Genomic DNA, 26,290 nt, shown 5'->3' on the forward strand with positions numbered 1-26,290 from the left:
GGGTCCAATACTAGTTTCATTTAATTTTCTTCTTTTTTTGGGTTGGGGAATGTATGGGGATTGAATTCATGGCCTTATACATGTGAAGCATGTGCCCTACCAGGAAGTTCTATTCCAGGTCTGACTGAATAAAAGAAGGTGTGAGAAAATGGGAAGCACACTATCATTTTCCACAGGGGCAACACAATTTGCTTGTAGATTTGTGTAAAAAGCAAAGACTTTATGAAAGCGTCTTCTTAAGTACCAACCTTGACATCTTTGTTTATCCACTTTATGATTAGTATTTCACAGATCACTTTCTGTACCCTTGTCCTTAGAGTTGAAATAAAGAAGGTACACATTTCATATTATTACCACTCATCTTTTATTAAGATTATACTTATTAAAACACCACTACTTAATCATTGTTCTGTTATTAAAATTGTGTCCAAGATTACCAGAAGAAAGTTTATTGAAAGACCCATTCCAGGTTCAAAAAGATATCAAGCAATTTTGATTTGCTGATGAAGACCAACATGTTTTAATCCCTTGTAACTGATTATTGTTTCAGAAGGGCAAAGAGGACTAATGTGAATAGAAAATTCACAGAAAATGAAACAAAAATAGAGACTGAACTGATAGAATAGCTTACTTGGCCAGGAATAATTTCTATTTGTACATTTTTTGTTCTTAAGGTACCAATCCTAGGGCAGATCTTGTGAAATTTTATATTATTTCTTCAGTTTCCTGAACTTGAGAGGAGACCACCTCACCATTTATCACCTCCTGCACAATTGTTTTGATTTCTTGGGGTTTGGTTGAGTCTGCAGATAAAAGTGGAATAAAGATAATAAAGTTAATGTTTCAAATATCCAAGATTGATTGCTGTTTAATTTAAACTTTTAAATTAAATTTAATTTACAGAATTCATCAAAAATGACTGTTCCTAAAACCATTCTAAAAACTATGTTATTCAACAGAAACAAATCATATTCTGTACTTTTGTGCACAAATTAAAAGTTTTTAATAATATTTAAGAAAGATGATGATGTTTCTTATACCTCTCTATAGAACTTAATTTTGGTCCCCTTGGCTTGGAAAATACTTTAATATAGTACAAATCAATCATTTTTATGTAAGATCACATGTTTTTGTCTTAGCATATATATTTAAATATAAATAATAATTCTGATTGTGATATTCAATGCATTCTTACAAGGTTAGTCATTAATGAATGTGACTTGTTCAGTCAATCTGAGAGAATCTGCTTACCTTTAGAGGAATCAATCAATTGGTCTTGAGATTTGGATTCAGATTCAGTCACAGATAAACTTTCATCTAAATCATCACTGTAAGGACACAGAGGAAATGACATCACACAGTGCTTTCTAGGATGAGGAGAAATAAGGGGCTTGCTATCTGAGCCCTCAAAGTGTAGTGGAAAAATTAGGAGCAGAAGCGGGAAACTAGAGGCAGGATCTTTGCGTGACCCATTCTAGGAACTGGGCAAAGATGAGTAGGTCATAAGTCATAAAGTTATGACCAAAACAGAAGAGCCAGACAGATCTGGTTGTTTGAGGAGAAAAGAAATGGGGCCACAGAAATAGTAAATGTTTATGTGGAACTTAAAACAGAATGTACTAATCACTGATTGTACCAAGCATTATATATGTTATCAACCATTGTGTATGTTAGATGAGAAAAAATTGTTCACATAGAATCTGTGTCTCCTGCATCTAACCTGTATAAGCTTTGTGTGAACTACATTCGGGGTTTGACCCATTTTGGCCTTAGCAAGGTGGCTCCCCTCAAATCTATCACATGTTTGCACCTGTTTTTTGGTCAGAGTTTTGTAAGAAAAGGAGAAAGGTGATCACTTATGGTAAAATAGAGAAGGCATTCTGAAGTTCTTGATGGAGTACCCCTATAGCAATTAGTTGTTGCAGTGCACATCCTGTCTCAAAGGGGCTTTCAAAGGGGTATGAACTAGGAGTCGATGAAGATCTGGTCTCAGAACTGAGTTTTCTCAATTTACAACCCTGAGTTCCTCCTACTAGTCCAGAATTTGGGAAACTTCCCTACAGTCGGTTGGGAGTGCTCAGATAGCTGTTCTCTGATGTTTTATTCTTGTCATATCAGAACTCTCAAATGGGAGATTTTCCCCATTGGTACTCATTTGCAGTATGCCTCTCTCTATTGTGCCTTCTTGCTTATCTCAGCATTTTGATGAAGTAAAATAGTGAGTGACAGCAACCTTCCCTAGTGGAATGCATTTAAACATATTGCGTGTGTGCTAAACCCTGCCATGTGTGTGGCGGAAACTGCATCAGGAGTCCACGTTTGGTGAACCATCAAGTTGCTTTCCCACACCCCAGAGTTAGCTAATCACCCTTGTGCCTCCCTGTCCAACAAGCGGCTGTAGGTCTCAATCTCCAGCTCCAGGCTCGCCTTGATGCTCAGCAGCTGCAGGTGGTCAGCATTCTGGCGCTCAGTGTCCTTGCGCACCTGGAGCAGCCGGGCCTCCACGTTTGAGATGAGCTGCTGCACCTGGGTCAGCTGGCTGCAGGACCCGCTCTCGACTTCGGCCAGGGAGTCTTCCAGGGAATTTTTCTGCACATGGGAAGAAAATGGCACCAAAGAGCAATGGAGGGGACTGGAAGGAGGGAGGCGGCCGGGAGGGGGCCAGCAGTCCCATGTTAATTTGGAGGTTGTCTTTCTCCTACCATGGCCAGCTGGGCCTGGAGCTCCAACTCCCGCTTCTGCAAAGTGCGTCTCAGCTCTGCGACCTGCCTCTTGCTCGACTGAAGCTGCGTCACATTGTCGCCCATCTCCTTGCTGAGCTCTGTGCTCTGCCAGGGCACAGAGAGGGGAGCGGGGAGGGTGTGAGGGGGCACTGCTCTCATGGTGCTCAGTGCCAGTGTCTCTGAGAACCTGATTTTATTTGCACTACCTTTTATTTTTAGATTCTTTTTTCTTTTTTGGGGGGGAGGGGGAATTGCTCCTGCCTCTGCAGTCAGGAATTACTCCTGGTGGTGCTTGGGGGACCATATGGGATGCTGGGGATTGAACCCAGGTTGGTCGCATGCAAGGCAAACACTCTCCCCGCTGTACTATGGCTCTGGTCCCTCGCACTACCTTTTCAATGAACCAGGCCTCAGTGTCCTTGCGGTTCTGCTCTGCCATCACTTCATACTGCATCCTCATGGTGTTGAGTAGACTAGTGAGGTCCACACTAGGGGCAGCATCCATTTCTATGCTGATCTGGCCTGGGTCGCTTGCCTCGTAGCTTTGGAGCTCCTGGGAACAGCAAGAAACAGAGAGAATTAGACATTGTGGCCTTTTCTTAAGAAAAGATCTTAAGATAAATTTTATGGCTGCATGATTATAAAGACAAACATAGGGACACATCATGTTAAAACATGCTTGACCAAAAAAATGCATGGTTTCTTTCAATTCTGAAAGTACCTAAGACATTTTTACAGAGCCCTAAACTCTTCCTGCCTCCTGCTCTAGGTACTGTGCCTGCCTCATGTAACTCTTAAGTCGACCATCTCTTTGAGGGTTCCAGGGCCCTACAGAGAAGAAAGACGGGTGGAGAAGGTAAACAAGGAGGTTTCAACCATGACTGCAGACTAGAGCTGCAGACACGTTATACTGACATCGATCAAGCCACACAAATGCCCCTAGGCGTAGGTCAATGTGTCTTTTATAGTTAAGTGAAGAGGGTGGACAGAGGTCAAGTGACCCTGTGGAAGCTACTTGAGACCCCCAGGGCAGATGAATCAGGAGCTGTACGCTGGGTCCCTGAGTTATTCCCACTTTGTGTGCACTGTAGTCCTTAGTTCCCCCATAAAGCTCTATGAGGTCATCACCAAGGTCATGAGTGGACTCTGTGCAGTGAGTTTTGTTTGTTATGCATAGCAGAACCTGCGTCTCTAGCATAGGCAGCACTGAGCAGCCTTGGCAGATTTTGATAGCTTCTAAACACTAGGTCACTAGGTTTAAATTGGCTAAATTGGAATATTCAACATTCTCATTCTCTACCTAGTGATGAAAAGGGACAAAGTCAGAAATTGCCTCTAGTTTCTCAGACATGATCTTTATCACCAGCACTACCCCACTTCCAGCACACACACAACCACCTCCCCCATCAAGCGATCCTTTGAGCAGATCCTCTGCCTTCTCTCTTCAAACTCCTGGGAGGTACATGTGAAAGGGTGGCCTGTGAGCTTGGGAGATAAAAGCGAGCTGCCCTTCCGGGCGGACCTCCTCGTGGTTCTTCTTCAGGTAGATCAGCTCCTCCATCAGGCCCTCGATCTGCGTCTCCAGGTCAGCCCTGGACAGGGTCATCTCATCCAGCACCTGGCGTAGGCCATTGGTGTCAGCCTTCATGCTCACATGTAGAGCCTGCTCATTCTCATATCTGAAAACCAAGTGAAAAACCCAAGTAGGAGATCCCATTCATTTGAATTAGATCCCTGCCAGCCTCTGGGTTATTTGTACATGAATCTATTAGCTATTTTAAAATGGCAGCATCCCCATGGATGATACTTTGGTCTTCGGTCAGTTTTCCCTATCTTTTCTTTTTTCTCTCTCTCATAATTTCTACTGCTCAGTTGCAGAGAAGTGAAAAGACTTAAGGGGTGATACTTGTCTGTCAGCATCCCAGGGAACAATATTCCCTTCAGCTGGCTGCCCTGGAAGAGTCTGTTTCAAGGTGGAGTCTGATAAGATTCAAAAAACGTAGATGAAAAGAAAACTGTTTTGCTTAGCTTGACTCATGATTTAATAAAAATACCAGGAAATTATTTCTGTCTCCTTTATCAAGATTCTGTTGGCTCAGGATCATCCTCACTGCAATATCTGGTAAAATTTTGTGGAACAAAAAAAAATTTATATTTCTTTCCTAAAGTCTTAGAGGGTGGAGGATGGCAAAGGAGGAAGCAGTATAATACTTAGTGACAGAGTTAATTTGTTGGTTGTGTGTATCACCAAGGAAAAGAGCATTTCGTGAATTCATGAACAAAACTGTTAGTAATCCATTTCAGTGCACGGGAGGCTGAGGTTTAATACACTTGTAGAATCATCATATTGTGTCATGAGTCAATAGCAGATCATAACATCTGGCTCTATAATCCTAGGTTTAAGAAATGTACAAAGGCCAGTAGTGTGAATTGTGTTTGATACTAATTACTTTCCACAGTCCTCAATATCTTTTTGCCAAAACATGAAATGTGCAGAGTATGGTTGCTACAGAAAATTTGCTGTCAGTGAAGGCAGGAAAATAAATGAGAAAGGTGAGACATGCCAGTTATCTTTGTTTCCCTTTTGTTCTACTCACTTCATTCTGAAATCTTCAGCAGCCCATCTGGCATTGTCAATCTGCAAGATCATCTGCGCATTTCCAATATTGGCAGAGATGACCTGGTAGAATCAGGGAAGACACAGAAAATGAGGTCTTAAAATACTAGGATTATGCAACTATGTTTTTGAAGGGGCATATGTTAGACGATATTAATGTGGTATTTTCTTATTAATAATTTCAGTCCACATAACTTTTAAAAATAAAATATATCTATAAACTAATGAAAAATGAAGAAATATATGTATAAGTTGCTTGATAGTAAATTATAAAATGAAACAAAATAATGTAATATGAGAAATTGCTACTCCTTTTCCCATTCTGTTGAATAGAAAAATATCTAAGTGTCAGGTTATCAACAGTATAGCACTGTAGCACTTCACTGTCCTCCGATTCATCGATTTGCTCAGGCGGGCCCAGTAACGTTGTGAGACTTGTTGTTACTGTGTTTGGCATATCAAATACGTTATGGGTAGCTTGCCAGGCTGCGCTGTGCAGGCAGGATACTCTCGGTAGCTTGCTGGGCTCTCTGAGAGGGGCAGAGGAATCAAACCTGGGTCGGCCAGGTCGACTGCATGCAAGGCAAACGTCCAACCTGCTGCGCTATTGCTCCAGCCCAATCAATAGATACAATACTGTAATAGTGGAGTCAGGGAGATATCTCAGAGATCAGAGGTTTAAAGTGCGTGTGTTCAGGGACCCCAGTTCCACTGTCCCTGAGCACTGAGAACACTGCTCTGGTGGCCCCAGGCACTGCTGGACCAAGCAATGCTCCATTGCAAGGTGAATGCATTGACCCATCTGGCCCTGGAAGGGGCCTACAGGCTCCCTGAGAATTTCTTTTCTTTTTTTTTTTTTTCTATTTTTTAATGTAGGAGTTGGCTGGAGCGATAGTACAGCAGGTAAGGCGTTTGCCTTGCAAACGGTCAATATGGCCAACCCGAGTTTGATTTCTCTGCCTCTCTCAGAGAGCCTGGCAAGCTACCGAGAGTATCTCGCCTGCAAGGCAAAGCCTGGCAAGCTACCCGTGATGTATTCGATATGCCAAACACAGTAACAACAAGTCTCACGATGGAGATGTTACTGGGCCCGCTCGAGCAAATCAATGAATAACGGGAGGACCGTGACTGTGATAATGTAGGAGTACTGCTATTTATTCAGTCACTGATTAGCTGATTGAATTGAACATGAACTCCACCTTACTTTTTCTTTTCATTTTTTTATAATTTTATTTATTGAATCACTGTGAGAGCAGTTACAAAGGTTTCGGGTTTAAGTCTCAGTCATACAATGAAACACTTGTACCTTCACCAGTGCCCATTCTCCACCACCAAAAACCCCCATCTCACACCCTCCCCCTACCTGTGGGGCAGATGATTTTCACATTACTCTCTCTCTACTTTGATCACATTCAATATTTTGACCCACCATTATTATTTGGGATTTTACCCCAACATCCCTGAGCATTTCTTGGGAGACCTCCTCATATTATAATAACAAAAACAAAAAGCAATTGCCCAGGGATCTTCAACATTCCATTACTTTTTATTTGAAGGGATGACTTCAAGTAGTGCACAGGAAGCCAAGTGGCTACTCTTTGTGACATTCAGCCAAAATGGGCCAGCAGATCTTCGCTGGGGCCTGGGTATGTGGTGCTGCTCAGATCCTGCAGTGCTGGAGCCCACAGGGGCCATCCCAGAGGTGCTCAGAGGCCCCGCATTCTTACCTTATTTCTGAGGTCTTCAATCAATGAGCAGTATCGACTGTAATCACTTCGTAGCATTCCACTCCCAGATGCTCGTGTTTCATACCACTCTTGAATTTTATCCTCTAGTTGAGTGTTAGCATCTTCTAGAACTCGAACCTTATCCAGGTAGGAAGCTAATCTTTCATTCAGATTTTGCATGGTTTCCTTTCCTGATCCAGGAAGGAGACCCCCATCACTGGTGGGGAGAATTGCTAAAGAGCCTCCTCCCGGGATCCCCCTAAATCCACTCCCCAGAACTTCTGCACAAGCAGTGCCTGTGATGAAACCACTAAATCCAGAACCATAACCCAACATAGAAGCAGAACTGCACCCCAAGCTCAAGGCACTTCCCACATAGCCTGTCCCACTCTGGGAATAATGTTGCTGTGACAGCCCAGAGGGGCACACTGAGAAGGACATGGTGTTGGGGGGAGGTGGCCGTAGCCTGAGGAAGGCAGTGACTGTGAGGTGGGAGGCACATCTTTTATAGTTGTGGGTTGAGGTTGAGAAGGTCACTCTCTCTAGTCAAATACAGTTCCAGCAAGTAAATGATGTATGCATGTTGAAAACTCATTGGTCTGGAAATAATTGAATAATTGTGCCCATTTTTCATTTGCAAAAATGAAAACTGGGTGTAGAAGCAAATTGTCAAAAGGAATCTTACTTCCCCACGTCATTTTACTACCTACATTCTCCACTCTGCCCAATGCCTGGCACACACCAGGAATGCAATGAGAGCTTGTTAAATGAATGAAATGAAGAACACTTCTTACCCAAACCTTTAGCTGCTGCAAGTGCTTCACCCATATTTCCTGTTTGTTGTCCTTAGAAAAATTTAGTATAAAGCATCTGACCATGATCCACGTTGTCTCCGAATGGGACTTTGTTTTAGCAGCAGAAAATAGGCCGCCGGGATAGCACAGTGGTTAGGGCGTTCGCCTTACAAGCGGCCAACATGGCCGACCCGAGTTCGATTCCTCCGCCCCTCTCGGAGAGCCCGGCAAGCTACCGAGAGTATTCGATATGCCAGACACAGTAACAACAAAGTCTCCAATGGAGATGTTACTGGGCCCGCTCGAGCAAATCGACGATCAACGGGAGGGCCTTTACCTTTACCTATGAAAATAGAGGTGTTTATCAACCACTTACTGATTTTCAGGCTAGGCTATGGTAGGTTTGATATACGGTTAGAGTTAAGATAGTAGTTAGGTTTAGGGTTAGGGCTAGGGCTATGGTTCAAGACAGGTTTATGGATTAAGGTTGGTTATATCCAATCTTAAAAATGGTAGTTTAGGATGATTGTTTAATTTAGACTATCTGGCAGGTTTATGCATAACTTAGGATAAGGTTAGCCTAGGGTTAGGAAAAGGATGGGCATTGTAAGGGTTGAGTTAAAGTTCGGTTATGCAAAAGGATTAGGGGTTAGGTTCGACTAACTTCAGAGTTAAAAATCAATATTTTATGTTTAGGGCTTTTGCTTTTGTCAATTTTAGGATAATTGTAGGCTTTGATCACATTTTGGGTTAGGTTAATACAGGGATGGGTCTCAAGTTGTCCAATGTTGGCAATAAAATTAGATATAGAGATAGTGTTAATCTTAAGCTACCTGGTATGGTTAGGCCAAAGTTAGAGTAAGTTTAAAAGGTAAAGGTAAAGGCCCTCCCGTTGATCGTCGATTTGCTCGAGCGGGCCCAGTAACGTCTCCATTGGAGACTTTGTTGTTACTGTGTCTGGCATATCAAATACTCTCGGTAGAGTAAGTTTAGTATAAATTTATAAATGGAATGAACTTTAGATCTTAATAGGGTTTTTAGATAGTTTTATAAAAGAATTAGGGGTTAGGTCTGGCCATATTCAGAGTTGAAAATCAATGTTATATTTAAGGCAATTATAAAACTGAGGCTAATTGGCCCATTTAGGCCTGTGCTAGGATAAGGTAAAATTTGGTGTAGAGTTAGGGTTAGTATGAAGGATAGTAGTAGGGTTAGAATATTTGATAGGATTTTGGTATTAGTTTGGGATTTTACTTAGGGCTCGAGCGATAGGATTTTGGTATTACTTTGGGATATTACTTGGCTGGAGCGATAGCAAAGCGGTCGGGCGTTTGCCTGCATGTGGCCAACATGGTCAACCCGAGTTCGATTCCTCTGCCCTTCTTGGAGAGCCTGGCAAGCTACCGAGAGTATCGCGCCCGCACGCCAAAGCCTGGCAAGCTACCCGTGACATATTCGATATGCCAAACACAGTAACAACAAGTCTTACAATGGAGATGTTACTGGGCCCTCTCGAGCAAATCGATGAACAACAGGAGTACAGTGTTTCCTTGGGATTGTTTAAGGTAAAAAAAACCCCAATGCATCATATAGGATGACTTTTCTACTTATTCTAATTTGTAGTATCAGGCCTAGGCCTAGTAGTATAGGGTTAAGGTTACAGTTAGGTTTAACCTAAGGGGTTTTAGAGCTATGTAGGTTTAGAGCATAGAATTCTTTATGTCCAATCTTGGAAAGGAAACTTGGATATATGGGGATTGTTAAAACTTAAGCTAACTGGTAGGCTTAAGCCTAGTTTATGGTCAGCCTATTACAGATTGGGACAAAGAGGAGCATTAGCGCTAGGATTAGGTTGAGGTTTTGTCAATGGATAGGAGTTAGGTTTGGCTATGTTCAGAGTTAAAAATCAGTATTTAGGGCAATTGTAAAATTGAGGGTAATTGGTTTTGGTCTAGCTGGAGTGAACTTAAATCAGGGATAGGGTGGGGTTTACCATTAGGGTAAGTGAAGGTTAGAATTTTTGTTAGGGTTATAGTATTGCTTTGAAAATATTTAAAGTTAAAAAAATTAATGTTAAACCTTTACTCAAGGACTACAGTTGTCTCTAGATTTATAGTATGACAGAGAGTGCAGGAGTTCAGGTCCTTGTCCTCACACAGCCAACACTGAAAACAAGGGATTGGAGATCAACTGGTCGAATTTAGTTAAGAGGAGGGAAGAGAAAGCAGGGGAGCTCCCAGGTTATGGAAGGGGTTTTATAAAGCAGGATTCTAGAGAAAAACAGAGACCTTTCCTCTTTCATACTTTTTTATGGGGGCCAGGTGAGCATTTCTTTATTGAGTTTTAAAGAGACAATTGGTCAGTAGAACAGGGGTAAGGATGTTAAGATGGTTATCTGAACATTTAGATTTCAATTATTTCGATTATCTAGATTATTTAATAATTAATATTTGTTTCTGAGTCTCTGGGATCATGGCTGTTAAGCAGCTTGATCAGGAGCCAGAGAGGCTATTCGTGGGCGATGACTTGGGGTCTCGTTGGGGTGAGGAGGACAAGCCCGGCTCCACCCTAATCCCGTGAGGTCCTGTGTGTTTCGTCACTGGGGGCCCAAATGTGACTATCCAGTGGCCTCAGACGGGAGCAATAGCACAGCGGGTAGGGCGTTCGCTTTACACGCAGCCAACATGGCCGACCCAAGTTCGATTCCTCCGCCCCTCTCGGAGAGCCCGGCAAGCTACCGAGAATATTCGATATGCCAGACACAGTAACAACAAAGTCTCCAATGGAGACGTTACTGGGCCCGCTTGAGCAAATCGATGATCAACGGGAGGGCCTTTACCTTACCTTTTAATATTATTTACTAAATTTAATATTAACATGATTTAATTAATAATATTATTTAATAAACAATATTAGATTAAATAATATAAATGATTATTTAGATTTAGATAATCCAGTCATTTAGATTATTTTGTCATCTAGGTTGAGAGCCCAGGTCATCCAGGTTATATGGCACCACCTCGGCCCACCCTTGTGATATTCCATACCAATAATTACTTTTCTTAGGACCATATTCTAAATATATAATATGCTATCAATAGGGGCATGCTGTTCTATTTCTTAGCATATTTAAGAGGTGTTGATAGCTAGGGAGATAATCTCCTCACTTCACACAATTACTAATTGGCAGAGCAAGGGGTCTAACCATCTGGTTCCCTGTATAATCTCATCGACCTAGAGGAAAAAGCATAGCAAAAGCAAGGATTAACCCTCATTTTTATGATTGGAAGTAGATTAAAAATAATAACCCTAACTCTTGTCACAAAGTCATCATTGCCTTAGGACAGAGTTCCTTGCCAGTGAATTTCAAATTGATTTCCTGTAGGATTATTATACATCAGACTCACAGTCTTTGGTTATTTGCATAAGGCTTCAGGTTATTTTGGATTTTGTTTTGATAGGCTCTCCGATAGCAGGCAGGGCTCTCCGATAGCACAACGGGTAGGGCGTTTGCCTTGCACGCAGCCAACATGGCCGACCCGAGGGAAAAAGAATTCACTGCAAAAATTTCTTAACATCTTTAAAAGCAAGGTGCTAACTAGTGGGTCTTGGAAGAATATGTAAAAATAAATTTTCTGACAAAAGTTGTGTGGAATCAAGTCTTTTTATCTGGATAATTGTGGCAATGAGGTCTTGTATGTGGCTAGCTTATAAAAATGACAGAAAATAATAGAATGAGTAAGGATAAGTAACTGGGACATAATTTTTTGGTTGAGTTTGTCGTGTGGTTATTTTGAAAGAGCATCATGACCATTTAGTCTTGAGGATCAGCCTTGCTCCACAAGGGTGAGAATTTATCTCACATTTATAAATAATCCTCATTGTCTTCTTCATTAAATAAGGGTGACATTAATAGGTTAAGTCATATGAAATTGCTAGTTTTCCCCTTGTCTGGGACTCTGCCCTCCCCTCTTTTAAATAATTGAAGTACTGGGCTAGAGAACTAGTATGGTAGATAGATAGGTTGCTTACCTTGTACGTGGATGACCTGGCTTTGGCCCCCAGAACCCCACAAGGCATGAGCTCTGAGTACAGAATTGGGAGTAAACCCTGGGCACTGCCAAATGTGGCCCCCAAAGAAAATGAAATAAAAATACAACTTCCCCCTGCCCCTCAAGGTATCATTATCTTATGACAGTGAATAGGTTTCAGGTGTGCATTATTGAAAATCGACACATACATCCTTTTTCTATTGACTTACTGTCCTCCAACTTCCTCAATCTCCTGCCTTTCCTTATAGTGATCGGAATGGTCTCATAGTCCAGAAGTTCATAATTGTTTTTATGAAATTGCTATTTTTGAAATTTAAGAACATAATTGCAATGCTGACCAGCTCATATGATTTAACCTAACAACTTCTTCTTCATAAGATTACTGTGAAATAAAATTAGAAATGGATATGAAATGTCTAGTACATCATAGATGGTTCAAAGTTAGTGCTCAATCAATGGTCACTTTTTGAGTTTGTTTTGGGTCACATCCAGAAGAGCTCAGGGGTTACTCATGGCTCTGTGCTCAAGGATCACTCCTGAGAGTGCTCAGAGGGCCACATGCAGTGCTGGGATGAAACCAGCATTATCCACAGGCAAAGCAAGAGTCTTAACCCCTGTACCATCTCTCTGGTCCTCAAATGATAATTGTATTAAGGTGAATCACAGATCACACTCAAAATTCCAGTTTTATTTTTTTCAAACCTCTATCAAATTTTAAGTCCAAGTTATTTGCTTTCTAGAATACAATGAGAAGGGACAAATGAATGTTTTTCCTATAAACATTTGTAAGGCAGCTTTTTCTCACTGAAATATTAAAAGGGTAAGAATACAGTGCCTAATTTTTTGAGGTACCTTGGTCACCTAGCATAGTATTTTCCAAGATTACCTATGTGATAGCACATACCTGAACATACTTTGTTCCTTTTATTGCCAAGTAACAGTCCATTAAATGAATACTGCCCAGTTTTTTAATCTGTTATCACTCAGTGGGCATCTGATTTTTCCACTTTTGTAATATTATGCACAATGTTACTAAGAATATTTCTGCACAAAGAACACATTGGAGGTTCCATTTGTACGAAATATTTATATTAGAATAGAAAGAGCTATGCTTGGAATATCACGTTTCACTCAAATGAGAGAACGAATCCGGAGTTCTGACATCCGTCGACGATCAAGGATCAGGGACGCTGTCTCATATGCCAAGGTGTCGAAAATCAGATGGGCTGGTCACGTAATGAGATTTAAAGACGACCGTTGGACTAGAGCTGTTACTGATTGGATTCCACGGGATGTCAAGAGACCGCGTGGCCGCCCACCTACCAGATGGTCAGACTTCTTTGTCAAGATCATGAACGATCGGTTTGAGGCCCTCCATGTTCCCGGAGCGAAGAGATACCATTGGGCTACACTAGCACGCGACAGGGACAAATGGAGACGTTACTGGCGCCCGCTCGAGCAAATCGACGACTAACGGGAAGTTAAGTGATTAAGTGATTAAGTGATTTATATTAGAAAATTTTGTAAAGAGAGAACTGTATTAGTGGTGCATTGTTGGGGTGTGTGGTTAATAATATTTTTATTTTTTGAGTTTTGAGGTTTTGCTGTACCATTGAAATATAATGATGTTGAGGCATTAAAATATGATGGAGTTTCTTTTGTGGTATGATAAAAACATTCTAAAATGAGAGACTAGTCATGGTGATATAATCCTTTGAACATACTAAAACCCGCTGAAGTGCATACTTTCCAAGAATGAATTTTAGTATATAAATTATATCTCATTAAAGCTGTTGTCAGCAATTGTGAGAAATATTTTGTAACATACAGTCACTACCACGCAAGAAAAGAGAATATCTTCTGATGTGTGCAGTATAATGATGTTTATTAACATCAGGAGAACCACTAGGGCCTGAGGAAGGATTCACTAATTTTCCTTCAATTCAAATCAAGTCTGTTTTAAATACATCCCATTTCAAGGATAAGGTGTTTTATTTGAATTCTGCTCAGTGTGTATGATTAGAATCTGACTCAAACTATTCAGAGAACTGTGTAGTTTTAAAAGACATTGAAAGACAAAAGCAGACATAATGCAAAGTAATCAGAGTTGTATCAATACTGATAATTAAATAAAATTAGACAAGAAATTGCCTCAGTTAAGAAATGTGGACTGGGGAGATAGTTCAACTGGCTGGAGCTCATGCTTCCCATGCAGGAGTACTGGGTTCTACCCTGGGGAACCACTGGGGGCACCCCCCTGAGCAATAAGCAGGGAGTATCCCCCTCAAACAAACAGAACAAAATAACCAAACTTAAGGGCCCCTAAAAGGATATTTTGCAATTCAGAAATAGGAAAAACTAGAGGGAGGGGGTGATTTGCAATTCATTTAGGCTCTTCTGCTTGTGAAGTTGAAATATGTTGTAATTTCCAGAAATCTTAATTTATATTAAGTGCTCTGCAGTTACTAATTAATGTGTTTTATAGTAAATATGGCAGTAATGAGGTTTTAAGCATCCCAGTGCTCAGTGACTCTTATTAAAACAGACAATTTACAGTTCCTCTGAGTAAAATATTTTTATTCAATTGTGGATTGTTTTCCTTCTTTCCAACAACTACAAAGTCACTTTTGTGAAGGCAGCACTGCCTTCTGGGAATTGTTCACATGTCTTCTTCCATCTCTCTGACTTCAGATGATACCACCTTGCCGTCCACTACTTCTTCCACGACTGTCTTAATCTTCCTTGTTTTCTTCAACTCTGAATTCAGATTTCAACATAAATAGTTAAGCAAAACGCATGGTTCAGATCAAATCTAGAAGTCAACTTTAAGTTATTGTTTTGTGCATATTTCCTTTTGTATGTATTTCCAGGGGAGCCTGGCAAGCTCCCCATGGCATTTTGTGTGTATTGTTTTGTGTGTATTTCCTTTTGGGTGTATTTCAAGGGGAGCCTGGCAAGCTCCTTGTGGCATACTCATATGCCAAAAACAGTAACAACAAACCTCACAATGGAGATGTTACTGGTGCCCACTTGAGCAAATTGATGAACAATGGGAAGACAGTGCTACAGTGTTACAGTATTTTCTTCATTTAGAAGAAACTTTAACCTATCATCTTTATGATATGGTCTTAAGTCCATTTCATAGGTACTTGTGGACAACGTCTCATTCTCCCCAAATTTACAAGCGATCTTCACTCCGTAAACCTAAGCAGAAATATTAAATTAAGCAAAATGCATGTTTTCATCTTATGTTTCTTTGTCAGGTTCTCAAGATGATCATTCTGTCTAAGGGAATGGGACAAATTCCCCACATGGAGGATTTCTCTATAGAATGTGTCTTATTTCTAGAATCTCCAGGATAGTAATCATTTCCCTGTGTTTGTCACCCATGGCTAATAATAAGAGGTAAACTACTGAGTGATATTGAGTGAGAATTCGTTTTGTCTTATAGAAAAAGTAATTTTCAGATGAGAGCACTTACCTTTTTCTTCTATGGGATGAACTTCTGTAACTATTTCTCTAGTTCTGATGTTTTTTTTTTAAAGAAGAAAAAGAAATAGAAAAAAAGAAAAAAGTGGCATTTTAATTTTTGAAACGAAGCACTTTCCTGCCCTTTATTTTTGTTTCAAACTACAGTTTGGAGGGATGTGCGGTTTGATTCTGTGGTAGGATTTCTTTCTTCTAGGTGTATTACTTTTTAACTTACAAAATATATAAACTGTCACCTCTGTTTAACATGTGATGAATGTGTTTTTTTTGTGTGTATATATATATAAAACAAAGGAATTAAGTTTTGGATTTTCTTGTTGACTGTCTTGGATGTGGTACTGAAACCAGTCACTTCCTCAATGCTGGAATTGTGGAATTATTTCCCACTGCTTCTCATAAATCTCTGTGGTCTGTTGTTCAATTCGGGGTATCTCAATGAGGATTCTATGAGGTAATCTTTCAATCTTTCAATGATGCATTGATTATAAAATTTAATGCAAGAACAACTTCCATTATCTGTACAATTATCTTTGAACTTAGTCCTGCCATGCAACCTTAAGTATGAAGGCTGTACTTGGTAAATTTGGGGTGTATCTACTTCTTGATATATTTGCCGTTGGTCTGTGTTTGTTTAAACATGCAATTTCTTCTATGCTTCGAATTGTACTGGTGTGGGGAATGAGTGATAGGGTTTAACGTGGGGACAGTCAAGTATATAGCACACATACAGTGACATGTGTCTCTCGATGCTAAGACCCCTACCTGATTTCTTCTCCTTCCAGAAGGCGACGATAAGTGGCAATTTCCTGCTCAAGCCTGGTTTTTATGTCCAGGAGAATTTCATACTCTTTCATGTGTTGCTCTGAATCATTCTTAATTTTAATCAGCTGTTGCTTTAGGCTATTTAGCTGTAGCTGAATGGCAGCATATTGCTCGCCATACCACATGTTGGTGTCCTCAAGTGTCTGCTCCAGAGATTCTTTCTGAAAGAGATGGATCAATTTTAGTTTCTTTTGAGAAGAATTTCTGCACTAGTCATTGTGAGCATCATGCATAGTTCGACCTTGATTCTCACTCTTCTCTTTAGCCAGCTTAGCTACGTAACCAGCTAGGTTATTATTGACTCCTGGGTTTCTGTGATTTTTGTTTCTTGCTTCTTAGTGTGTTTCACTGTATTATTGTTCTCAATATTGCTCCCCTCTCCCTGCTCTTCAGGGTGACTCTCCTTGGAAAGAAGCAATCTCCTTATCCTGTCCAATCCCAAGTTTGATCATGTGCCTTTTTCTGATTTATGAGACTCAGATCTCAGGTCTCAGGGCTGGAGCGATAGCACAGCGGGTAGGGCGTCTGCCTTGCACGCAGCCAACATGGCCGACCCGAGTTCGATTCCTCCGCCACTCTCGGAGAGCCTGGCAAGCTACCGAGAGTATTCGATATGCCAGACACAGTAACAACAAAGTCTCCAATGGAGACGTTACTGGGCCCGCTCGAGCAAATCGATGATCAACGGGAGGGCCTTTACTTTTACTTATGAGACTCAGGTAAAACTGACAGAGTCATTTTCTGAGGCACACCTCTATGAGCTATCATTGGATGCAGGCATTGCCTTAATCTTTCTACCACAACACCAGCAGACCCCATGTCCCCTTCCTCAGCCTTATCCTTAATGTTGAAGTCTCAGGGAACAGAGAAGGTGCTAATCCATGAAGAGTGAGATAATTATTGGCCCCTATAATTTGGGAGTGTGAGTATAGCAAAATTTAGTATGAACTGACCGAATAGCTTACTTGGGATGCCTTTACTTCTCTTTGTCATTCAAATTCTACCTCATTTTTTTTCTGATGTAGCTAACTGCCACTTTGCCCCTGACATTCCCAGATCTAGTTCTCCCTCAGCATCCTGAGCCACTGGCTTTATTTGTTACTGTCTTTTAATTATCATCAATCGTTTGGTTTGTCTTCTTTCCAGCTTTGCAAGGGAAGTGATTCTTTTTTGCAGAACCATAAGCTCTAGCACAGTAACTTAGCAAGCTCATACTTCATTGAGAACTCACTGTTCAAGGTGCCTTACCATGTTCAAAAGGGACCGGAGTTCTATCTCGCTGGTCTGGTAGGTTTGTTTTAACACCTTGACTTGACTCTCAGCTTCTTTTAGCTCCTCCGTGCTCAATGTTACTTCTTGCTGCAGACTGCCAATCTGAAGTTCCCCAAAGTAGAGAAATAAATAAGGCAGACAGGAAAGAAAGATATGAGTGATCTCTTTTTTTGAAGCATATCATCTACCCATTTGCTAACCCTTTTGAAATGCTTTACCTGCAAATCAAACTGTTCTTTGGCCTTCTTCAGGTTCTCCTGAGCCATGGCTTCATATTTCTGCCTCATTTCATTCATGATAGCACCAAGGTTCTTGCCTGGAGCAGCGTCCACCTCTACTGTGACAGATTTGTTCATCTGACCACGTAGGGCTCCCACTTCCTATGAAAATTGGAAATCCTGATTACTATTTAGTTTAAAGCACATTGCAGATGAGGTTGGGCAGAAAAGACAGACTAAATCTTAGGCCTCCTTTCATTGAGAATGAATAAAAAAATAAAAGCTAAGTAACTTAGATTGAGCTTGTTCTGGTCCAGGGATTGCTCTTAGTCAAAAGCAACATTATAAACAAAAAAATTAGGGGGGGCACAGGAGATAGCTCAGGAGTCAGGGAAGCATGGCTTGTATGGGCAAGAATTGGAGTTCAATCACATTCCCAGTCTTAACACTGGTGGTCCTGGTGCCTCCAACCCAGTGCAGTGTGGTGTTACTGGATCTGAATACAGAATATTCTGAGCCAGGTAGACTTAGTTTTACTAGAAGTAGCCCCTGGCTCCTTTGAGTACTGCTTGAGAATCTCCCCAACCCAAGAAGAAATTGTGGCTTACAACCTTATAACTATTACTCTAATTGTTCCATCATTCCCAATACCCTTTATGAATATTGCTTCACCTCTTCATGTTCTTTTTTGAGGAGAGCGAGGTCTTTAGTAATTTCTTCAATCTGCACCTCCAGGTCTGTTTTACGGAGTGTTAGATCATCAAAGACCTTAGACAGGCCTTGAACATCAGTTTCCACAGAAATACACATTGACCTCTCAGTCTCATACCTGGGAATTAATAAGTAGAGATAATGTCTCCTTTAGAATTAAAGAAGAGAACATTTTACAAAAATGAGACACTTCTACGGAGCATAGGAGATTTATGTCAATATATATTGTATCCATCTTTCTCTAGTTCAAAAGTGTTTCTGAACAGCCAAGACTAATTGAGATAAGTATCAGGAGATTTGCTTCACGGTTTGAAAGCCAGAAGCACATGCTGGGGGAAAAGGCAGCTCAAATAGAAAAGAGAACACCAAGTAAAGGGTGTTTGGAGGATCTGCTTGGGATGGGAGAGGCATGCTGAAAGTAGACTATAGACCAAATACGATCACTGCTCAATACCTCTATTGCAAACCACAACACCCTAAAGGAAAGAGAGAGCAAAAGGGAATACCCTGCTACAGAGGCCAGGCCGGGTTGGGGTGATGGGGTGGGAGTGAGTGGGAGGGTTACTTGGATTATTGGTGGTGGAGAATGGGCACTGGTGGAGGAATGGGTACTTGATCATTATATAACTGAAACCCAAGCATGAAAGTTTCTAAGTCTACAACTGTACCCCATGACATTTCACTAATAAAATTTTTTACAAAAAGGTTTCTGAGAACCAAAGACTCAGACAAATTGTTTCATAGTGCTTTGGAGAGATTGGTTGGAAAAAAAGTTATCTGAAACATACTTTTAAAACTCCTAAATTCTAGGATATTCAGAAGAAAATAAAAAATATTCTTTTTAATTACAGTGTTGGCAAATGGTTCTCAGCATGTGTAATAGTGGTTAGTTAGATTTACTTAATGAATGCACATAATAAATTTATTTTTATTTTTTTCTCCATCAACGCAAGCAAAGTAAATTGTCTTAAAATGTCTCCTCTAGAGTCTTAGATGTTTTTATCAAGCAGCAAAGTTTAAAAAATGATTATGCAATGGAATCTTCATGCTGACTTGGAATAAAGGAACTTTAACCACTTTCATCTTCAGAACTATTTTACCATTTTCTTCTTTTTGATTCCTGTAGCATTAACATACTTCCTTTCCAAACCACAAAGGACTTTGCAGTGCCAATGCACACATTTCAGGAGGACAAAGTTTTAGTGTAGAAGTTCAAGAGCAGCAGCACTACAAGTGGGAGAGCACTGCAAGAGAGTGAATCCATTTGGAACGGCTTTTACAATCTTTCTAGATCTGTAAAATAATCACTGAATAACTAGGAATCATCAAGAGCCATCCACAGAATTCAGGTCACACACTTGCAGGCACTGGAAGGAAACTGGATGACCCTGCTGGAGAATTAGTAAAGGCAGACATACAACTCTCAGTAGATAACAGAGGGACTCTGATACAGAAGGGAGTTGTCAATTGCTTTGTGATTGCTCCAAAGGGCAGAGTTTGGTTCAAAGGTGAAAAGGTAGAAAACTTTCTAGGAGAGATAGTGGAGAGATAGCGTAGTGGGAAAGATGCTTGTCTTGCATGTTGCCAGCCCAGGTTCGAGCCCTAGTATCCCATCTGATCCTCTAAGTCCCACCAAGAATGATCCCTGAGCACAGAGCCAAGATTAAACTCAGAGCACCACCAGGTATGCTCTGTCCGCTCCCTGCCTCCACCCCCCTCCTCAGAAAAACCACAACCCCTTTATAGCAACCAGAGCTAAGGAGAGCAGTAGTAGAGACATTTTCAGATGGATACCAGTCTTATGATTGTGGGAGAGAGAAGTTGAGCATTGAGTTCTGGTCTAGATCAGAGAGTTTCTCTACATTCTGTGATTCTGAGAATATATCATGACTTCCTTTACCAACCATTGGTGAACCTGACACACATTTGATGGACCACTAATAGAAATTCCCCTTTTCAGGAAGTTTGGCCATTGGCATGAAAGAACTTACTTTATTCTGAAATCTTCAAGAGCCAGCCTAGCATTATCGATTTTCAGAACACACCGGGCTCTGTCTATTTCAGCATCTTTAATCTGAAAAACACAGGAGAAAGGACATTTTCAATGGGACAGGGCTTTCTGAGGCTTGGATTTACCTTCAGATATGGCTGCTAGTTTATCAAGGATGATTTCCATTTCAAAAATTTCCACATGGAAACAAAAGGAAGAAGAATGAGATGGTTATTTAGCATAACAAAGTATAAAATGCAACACTAATTTTGTTAGTATCTACTTAGGGTTTAGTTTCCTTTGGGGTTTGGTTAGCTTTCTTGTGGGCCCTCCCGTTGATCATCGATTTGCTCGAGCAGGCCCAGTAACGTCTCCATTGGAGACTTTGTTGTTACTGTGTCTGGCATATCGAATACTCTCGGTAGCTTGCCGGGCTCTCCGAGAGGGGCGGAAGAATTGAACTCGGGTCGGCCATGTTGGCCGCTTGTAAGGCGAACGCCCTACCCGCTGTGCTAAAGAATTTACTTCAACTTGACCTGTTAAACCATATTGAGTGTCTTGTCTTTATATTTTTCTTTACCTCTCTCATTTGGTAATTATTTCCTCCTGTCTCAACTTAGACATCATTGCCTTAAGGAACCCAACTTTCATTGGTTTTCTCAAAACAGAACTGGTGACACCACCTGATCTCTCATTAGCCTATACAACCCTCCTCGGAAGCAATTACCACTCAACCTTTGTCCATGATCATTTTCCTATTTTCCAATACTGGACTAGCACCTTGTTAGTATGTACTCAGTATTGACTAATTGAATGGATCCCATCTGGTGGGAATTAGTCAAACTCTAGGGATCTCAGGTTGGATAAATCTTGATCCAATGGATTTCTTGTTGTCAATGGGTGAGTTCCCTATGATGTACCAAGATCATCCGAACATGAATATGTCTCTATCAGCAGATTCAGCCTTAGAGAGAACTGCCTATAATACCAGTTTGGCGCAGATAAATGGGAATAATGCCCATGCCTCTGTATTTTTGGGTTGATAAAAAGTAAATTAGAAAACAACATGAATCATGAGTCAGGGAGGGCAGAATGCCTGACTAACTTTAAATATTTTAGTGGGAGGCTGGAAAAAAGTGACTTGTTGGCAGGAAGGACAATTTAAACACTTTTGCCTCATAGTCCCCATTGTTCCAGGAGTCCCAAAGATATGGCCCTTAGAATTAAAACCAAACTTCACTGATGTCTAATACGATCACGATCACGACCATCCTGTTGTTTGTCGATTGCCTCGAGCAGGCCCCAGTAACATCTCCTTCGTCCTAGCCCTGAGATTTTTTTTTTTAAAGTGTCATATTCAAGGCTCTTTCAGGGTTAGGAGAATGAGACCCATCATTGTTACTGATGTCTAATACAGTACAATAAAATATATATCAGTAATAGTTGGCTGTTGTCTTAATGGAATATGAATATTGAAGTAGAAATGAAAACAAAAGGGAACTTTCTTTGATTAGGCAAGAATTTTAAAGCAACAAAAATTCTTTGGGTCATATAAAAATCATCACCTCAGATCAAAGTCTCCTTCCCCCTCACACACACACACATAATGGATAAAACAGAGTACATCTGTATTGAATGACATGGGAGTAGTGCATTTATGATTGCAATAAATCTGCGCCAAGCATGTAGGTGATAAGACCATTACAAGTTGGGCAGGTGGTAAGACCCTTCCAAGAGGGAGAGGAAAGGTAGGTATGAGGCCTCACCTGTTTGCGCAGGTCTTCGATTTGCTTGTAGTAGGCACTGTAGTCCCGGGGACTGCTGGACGAGTTGGCTTCGTACCACTGCTTAACCTTCAGTTCCAGGGAGGCGTTAGACTGTTCCAGCGACCGCACCTTTTCCAGGTAACTTGCCAGCCGGTCATTGAGGTTCTGCATGGCCGCCTTCTCATTGCCAGTAAACAGCTCTCCTCCGAGGACGTTCTTGGGGCCCCCCACGTAACGGGCAACGGAGATGCGAGTGTTGTGGCCTCCAGCACCCCCATAGACGCTGCGTGCCAGCCCGATGCGCTGTCCTTTTTTCAGTGCGTCCCCAACCATGCTGGCCGCGATAGCAGGTTCCTCCGAGGAAGAGCTCAGATGCCTTCGCAGCTGGCGTGTGTTCTCCATTGGTGCTCTAGGCTCGAGAACACGCCAGGAGCTACAGAATGAGGGGTGCAGAGGCTGTTCTGGTTGGTAACTGAACAGCTCTTTATAAGGTGCATCAGCTGACTCCTCCTCTGCTGACTTTTCACCCCAGGAAGCCAGCAGTGCACCCTGCCTTCTGGGTTGATACTCACACTTTAGACAGCAAATGCTTTTTATCATGCTTCAGAAATTACCACTAGAGGCCTTTCTCAGAGGCAATTTTCTTTTGACTTCTTTTTTTAGACGGGGTAACAATAGGAAACAGGAGGCTGTATTCTTTCTCTCACTGTGTGCACCTCCCTTAAGCAGATATTTTCTTTCCCATCCTCCTATAGACATTGAGATTATTTGCATGAATAATTTAGATTTGGATTCGGAATAGTCGCATTGGCAATAAGGGATAACCTGAGGAAACGCTGTTTTATTTGGGATGGGGGGGGCAAGAATTTATGTTCTACTCTCAGTAAATTTCAATTGTAAAATACAGTGTTACCACATTTTATTTTATTTTTTAAACATTTTTTATTTTATAATATAGGGCACAATATTTGATTACATTTAATATTCAAATGGGCTGGAGCGATAGCACAGTAGGTAGGGGGTTTGCCTTGCATGCCGCCAACACGGCCTACCGGATTTCAATTCCTCCACCCCTCTCGTAGAGCCCAGCAAGCTACCGAGAGTATCTCGCCAACATAGCAAAGCCTGGCAAGCTTCCCGAGATGTATTCGATATGCTAAACACAGTGACAAGTCTCACAGTGTTACAGGACCCGCTCGAGCAAATTGATGAACAACGGGAGGACAGTGACAGTGGCAATATTCAAATACCAACCCCACCACCGTTATACCTTTCCACCACCATATTTGGGATGTTTCCATCTCAAACCTCAATCCCTGTCCTAAAGCAGAACGGAAATAATATATATATTTTGTATTGTTTGTTATGAAAAACTGCTGAAAATTCTATATAAAAGTATCCATAGAGAAAAGAGTGTGAAGATTGTTCTATTTTGGCAGGGGACATTAAGACCTTCTATAAGATATTACTAACATGTTGTTAAAGGTTGAGCCTTGTGAACTTTGGCATATATCTGTAAATATATATATATGTACATATATATGTATATATATATTTCCCTCTATAATTGGTTGCCTACTATTTGAACCCCATCGAATGTGGTGTGGTACTCTTGGAGAATGGGTAGGGTGTGTCTTATGATGTTTCTCGTGGCCACATTCACAGTTCAGGAATAGGTCGACTAGTGTGTGAGGTTCGGCCCAAGCATGTGGGGAGTGGCCTTGAGCAAGGCAGCACTTGAGTTATGGAGGATTTTGGTGCCGGGGGCTGGGTCCCTTGGGGCAGGAAGGGCTCTCACACGCTACCCCTGTGAGGGGCACCCTGAGTGAAACAGCCTGGTGCGGTGTTAGCACATTTTAATATCACATTTTAATATCCTCTAAGTCTCAAAAGAACGTAAAGGGGTTTTTTTTGTTTGTTTGTTTGTTGGTTAGTTGTTTGGGTTTTTTGGCCATACCCAGTGATGCTCAGGGTGAACATCTGGGTCTGTGTTCAGGGGTCACTCCTGGTGGGGCTTTAGGGACCATATAGGGTATCAGGAATGGAACCCAGGCCACCCTCCTTGCTCTGCCCACTCTACCATCTCTCCAGCTACCAGATCTTAATGTTTGTCTCTTTTTACCAACTTCATATTTTCTTCACTCCACAGCCCCTAATAACTCCTTTCATACTGTATCTGTTTCAGGTTTTTTTTGTTTGTTTATTTTGCTTTTGCTGTTTTCCAAAGTTGTACACATAAGTGACCTCACACGCAGTATTTGTCTTTCCCTGCTGGACTAATTTCACTCGGCATAATATCCTCAAGTGCCTTCCACGTTGTCAAAAATTTAGAGTGGTATTTTTTAAATTGTTTTATTTTGGGGGGCTCCCAAGCAAGGATCAGGGGACCCAGATTATCTCCCAGCTCTTCTCTCCTGCTATTCAGGTGGTTGTAAGGGCCCGAGGATGTATTGCAACTTGGGTCCTTCCATACCAGGCCACCAGGGCTATCCCCATGTTGCTTAAGGGCCTCAAAAGCCACAACTGATGAAGCTGGGGGTGGGGGCACGTGGTCAAGATTGACCCGCAGGGATGGCTCTCAGCACAGTTTCCCCAGTTTACTCATCTTGGTGGTTTGTATTCCATATAGGAGTGAAACTATCTGGTCATTTTTCTCAGAATATGCTAATGAGAGTAAGCTTGCTTCTTAACTGCTAGTACAACTCTTAAAAATATTTATTGATGGCTATTTATGAATATTTATGAATGGCTTACAGTACCATTCAAAATAGTTTCATGGAGACATCATTTCAACATATCATTCACCACCAAAGTACTTATTTCCCTTCACCAAGGGCCCAAAAATCTCTCCTGTTCAACTCCTGTAAACTCAGTTTTGTGGATCAACTTTCAGTTCCATTGAATTAATTTTTATTCTCCCTTAGATAAATGCCTATAAATGCTATTTCTGGATCACATGGAAATTCTATTTTCTTTTTATGGGGGGGATAGAGGTGCACACTAGGTGGTCTTAAGTTTTGCCCCTGGTTCTGTGCTCACAAATCAGTCCTGACAGTGCTAAGGGAACCAGATGTGGTGCCACACATCAAAATTGGATCAGCCATAAGCAGGGCAAGCACCTAACCTGCTAACCTGCAGTATTATCTCTCTGGTCCCTATTTTCATGTTTGAAGGGACTCTCCATACTGTTTCCCACATTTCCACCCTCAGTGACAAGCTCTGCTTATCCTCCACAACTTCACTCACACTGGTTGTTTCCAGTCTTTTTGAGAGAGGCCATTCTCACAGGGATGAGAGAAAATCTCATGGTGGTTTTAATTTGCATTTCCCCATTGGTAAGTGAGGCAGTGGGAAGTGAGGGTGAATGTTTTTTTTTAATTAATTTTTTTATGTGCTCCTGAATGTGACTGAATATTCCTTATCCTTTCAGGAATGCTGAGGTTGTTTCCATAATCTGGGCTAAGATTATGAACAATATTGTAATGAGCACGGGCATGCCAGTCTCTTTGCAAGATAGTGATTTCATTCCCTTTGGGTACATATGCAGAGGTGGAATTGAATATGACACCCATACACAATATTTATTTATACAAGGTATATACATATACTTGGAATTATATCTGGTTGGTTTTGGGGGGCTGTTGGTTTTCCAGTGCTGAGGATCAAACCCTAGGTCTCACATAGGCAGGGTAAGTACTCTAATGCTGGGCTACATTCCTGGTACAGTAGTTAAATTTATTTTTAAAGATATTTTTATATTTCCTACTCTAGTGCCTAGAGTGATTCTCATACCCATAAGTATTGCAAGCGTTCCCCTCCCCCTTCCTGATAGCATTTATAACTCCTGTCATTTTTGATGATAACCATTCTAACAGATGTGAGGTGACATCTCATTTAGTTTGATTTATGTAACAACAAGGGTTCATATCATTGATAAATAACTTCAGCATTTCTGTTTTAAATTAAAAATGATTTTTAAGATTATTCTTGAGAAGTCATATTTTATTTATTTTTGGGCCACACCCCAGGGTTTTCAGGGCTTACTCCTTGCTCTGAACCCATGGATCATTCCTGCTAAAAGTTGGGGGATCATATGAGGTGGTGGGAAT

The 26,290-nt window shown here is 41.2% G+C and overlaps 2 protein-coding genes across 2 annotated transcripts; both read right to left on the reverse strand.

Moving 5' to 3' along the window:
* Positions 1 to 705: 705 nt before the first annotated feature.
* LOC130035071 (keratin, type I cytoskeletal 12-like) lies at positions 706 to 7,895 on the reverse strand. The gene is made up of 9 exons (XM_056126551.1): positions 7,862 to 7,895; positions 7,068 to 7,549; positions 5,321 to 5,403; positions 4,246 to 4,402; positions 3,115 to 3,276; positions 2,703 to 2,828; positions 2,369 to 2,589; positions 1,252 to 1,328; positions 706 to 803 (listed from the first exon to the last, which is right to left on the reverse strand). The coding sequence occupies exons 1-9, from the start codon at positions 7,893 to 7,895 to the stop codon at positions 706 to 708; spliced, it is 1,440 nt and encodes a 479-aa protein (XP_055982526.1).
* Positions 7,896 to 14,572: 6,677 nt separating this feature from the next.
* Positions 14,573 to 22,583, reverse strand: KRT20 (keratin 20). The gene is made up of 9 exons (XM_056126553.1): positions 22,182 to 22,583; positions 20,417 to 20,499; positions 18,387 to 18,543; positions 17,715 to 17,876; positions 17,473 to 17,598; positions 16,165 to 16,385; positions 16,017 to 16,068; positions 15,063 to 15,117; positions 14,573 to 14,670 (listed from the first exon to the last, which is right to left on the reverse strand). Exons 1-9 carry the CDS (start codon positions 22,581 to 22,583, stop codon positions 14,573 to 14,575), a joined length of 1,356 nt encoding a protein of 451 aa, XP_055982528.1.
* Between the last annotated feature and the right edge of the window lie 3,707 nt (positions 22,584 to 26,290).

Source organism: Sorex fumeus, unplaced genomic scaffold (assembly GCF_029834395.1).
Source record: "Sorex fumeus unplaced genomic scaffold, SorFum_2.1 ptg000063l, whole genome shotgun sequence".
NCBI classification, from domain to species: Eukaryota; Metazoa; Chordata; class Mammalia; order Eulipotyphla; family Soricidae; genus Sorex; species Sorex fumeus.

Excerpts from the sequence above, each read along its gene's own strand:
- KRT20 (XM_056126553.1), bottom strand. The coding sequence starts at position 22,583 with ATGGAGAACACACGCCAGCTGCGAAGGCATCTGAGCTCTTCCTCGGAG. Across the intron at positions 20,500-22,181 it reads TCGAAGACCTGCGCAAACAG|ATTAAAGATGCTGAAATAGA; the intron begins GTGAGGCCTCAT and ends TGTGTTTTTCAG. Across the intron at positions 16,386-17,472 it reads TCCGGTCCCTTTTGAACATG|AAAGAATCTCTGGAGCAGAC; the intron begins GTAAGGCACCTT and ends CATCTCTTTCAG.
- LOC130035071 (XM_056126551.1), bottom strand. The coding sequence starts at position 7,895 with ATGGGTGAAGCACTTGCAGCAGCTAAAGGTTTGG. Across the intron at positions 3,277-4,245 it reads TGAAGAAGAACCACGAGGAG|GAGCTCCAAAGCTACGAGGC; the intron begins GTCCGCCCGGAA and ends TGCTGTTCCCAG. Across the intron at positions 1,329-2,368 it reads TTGGACAGGGAGGCACAAGG|TGATGATTTAGATGAAAGTT; the intron begins GTGATTAGCTAA and ends GTGTCCTTACAG.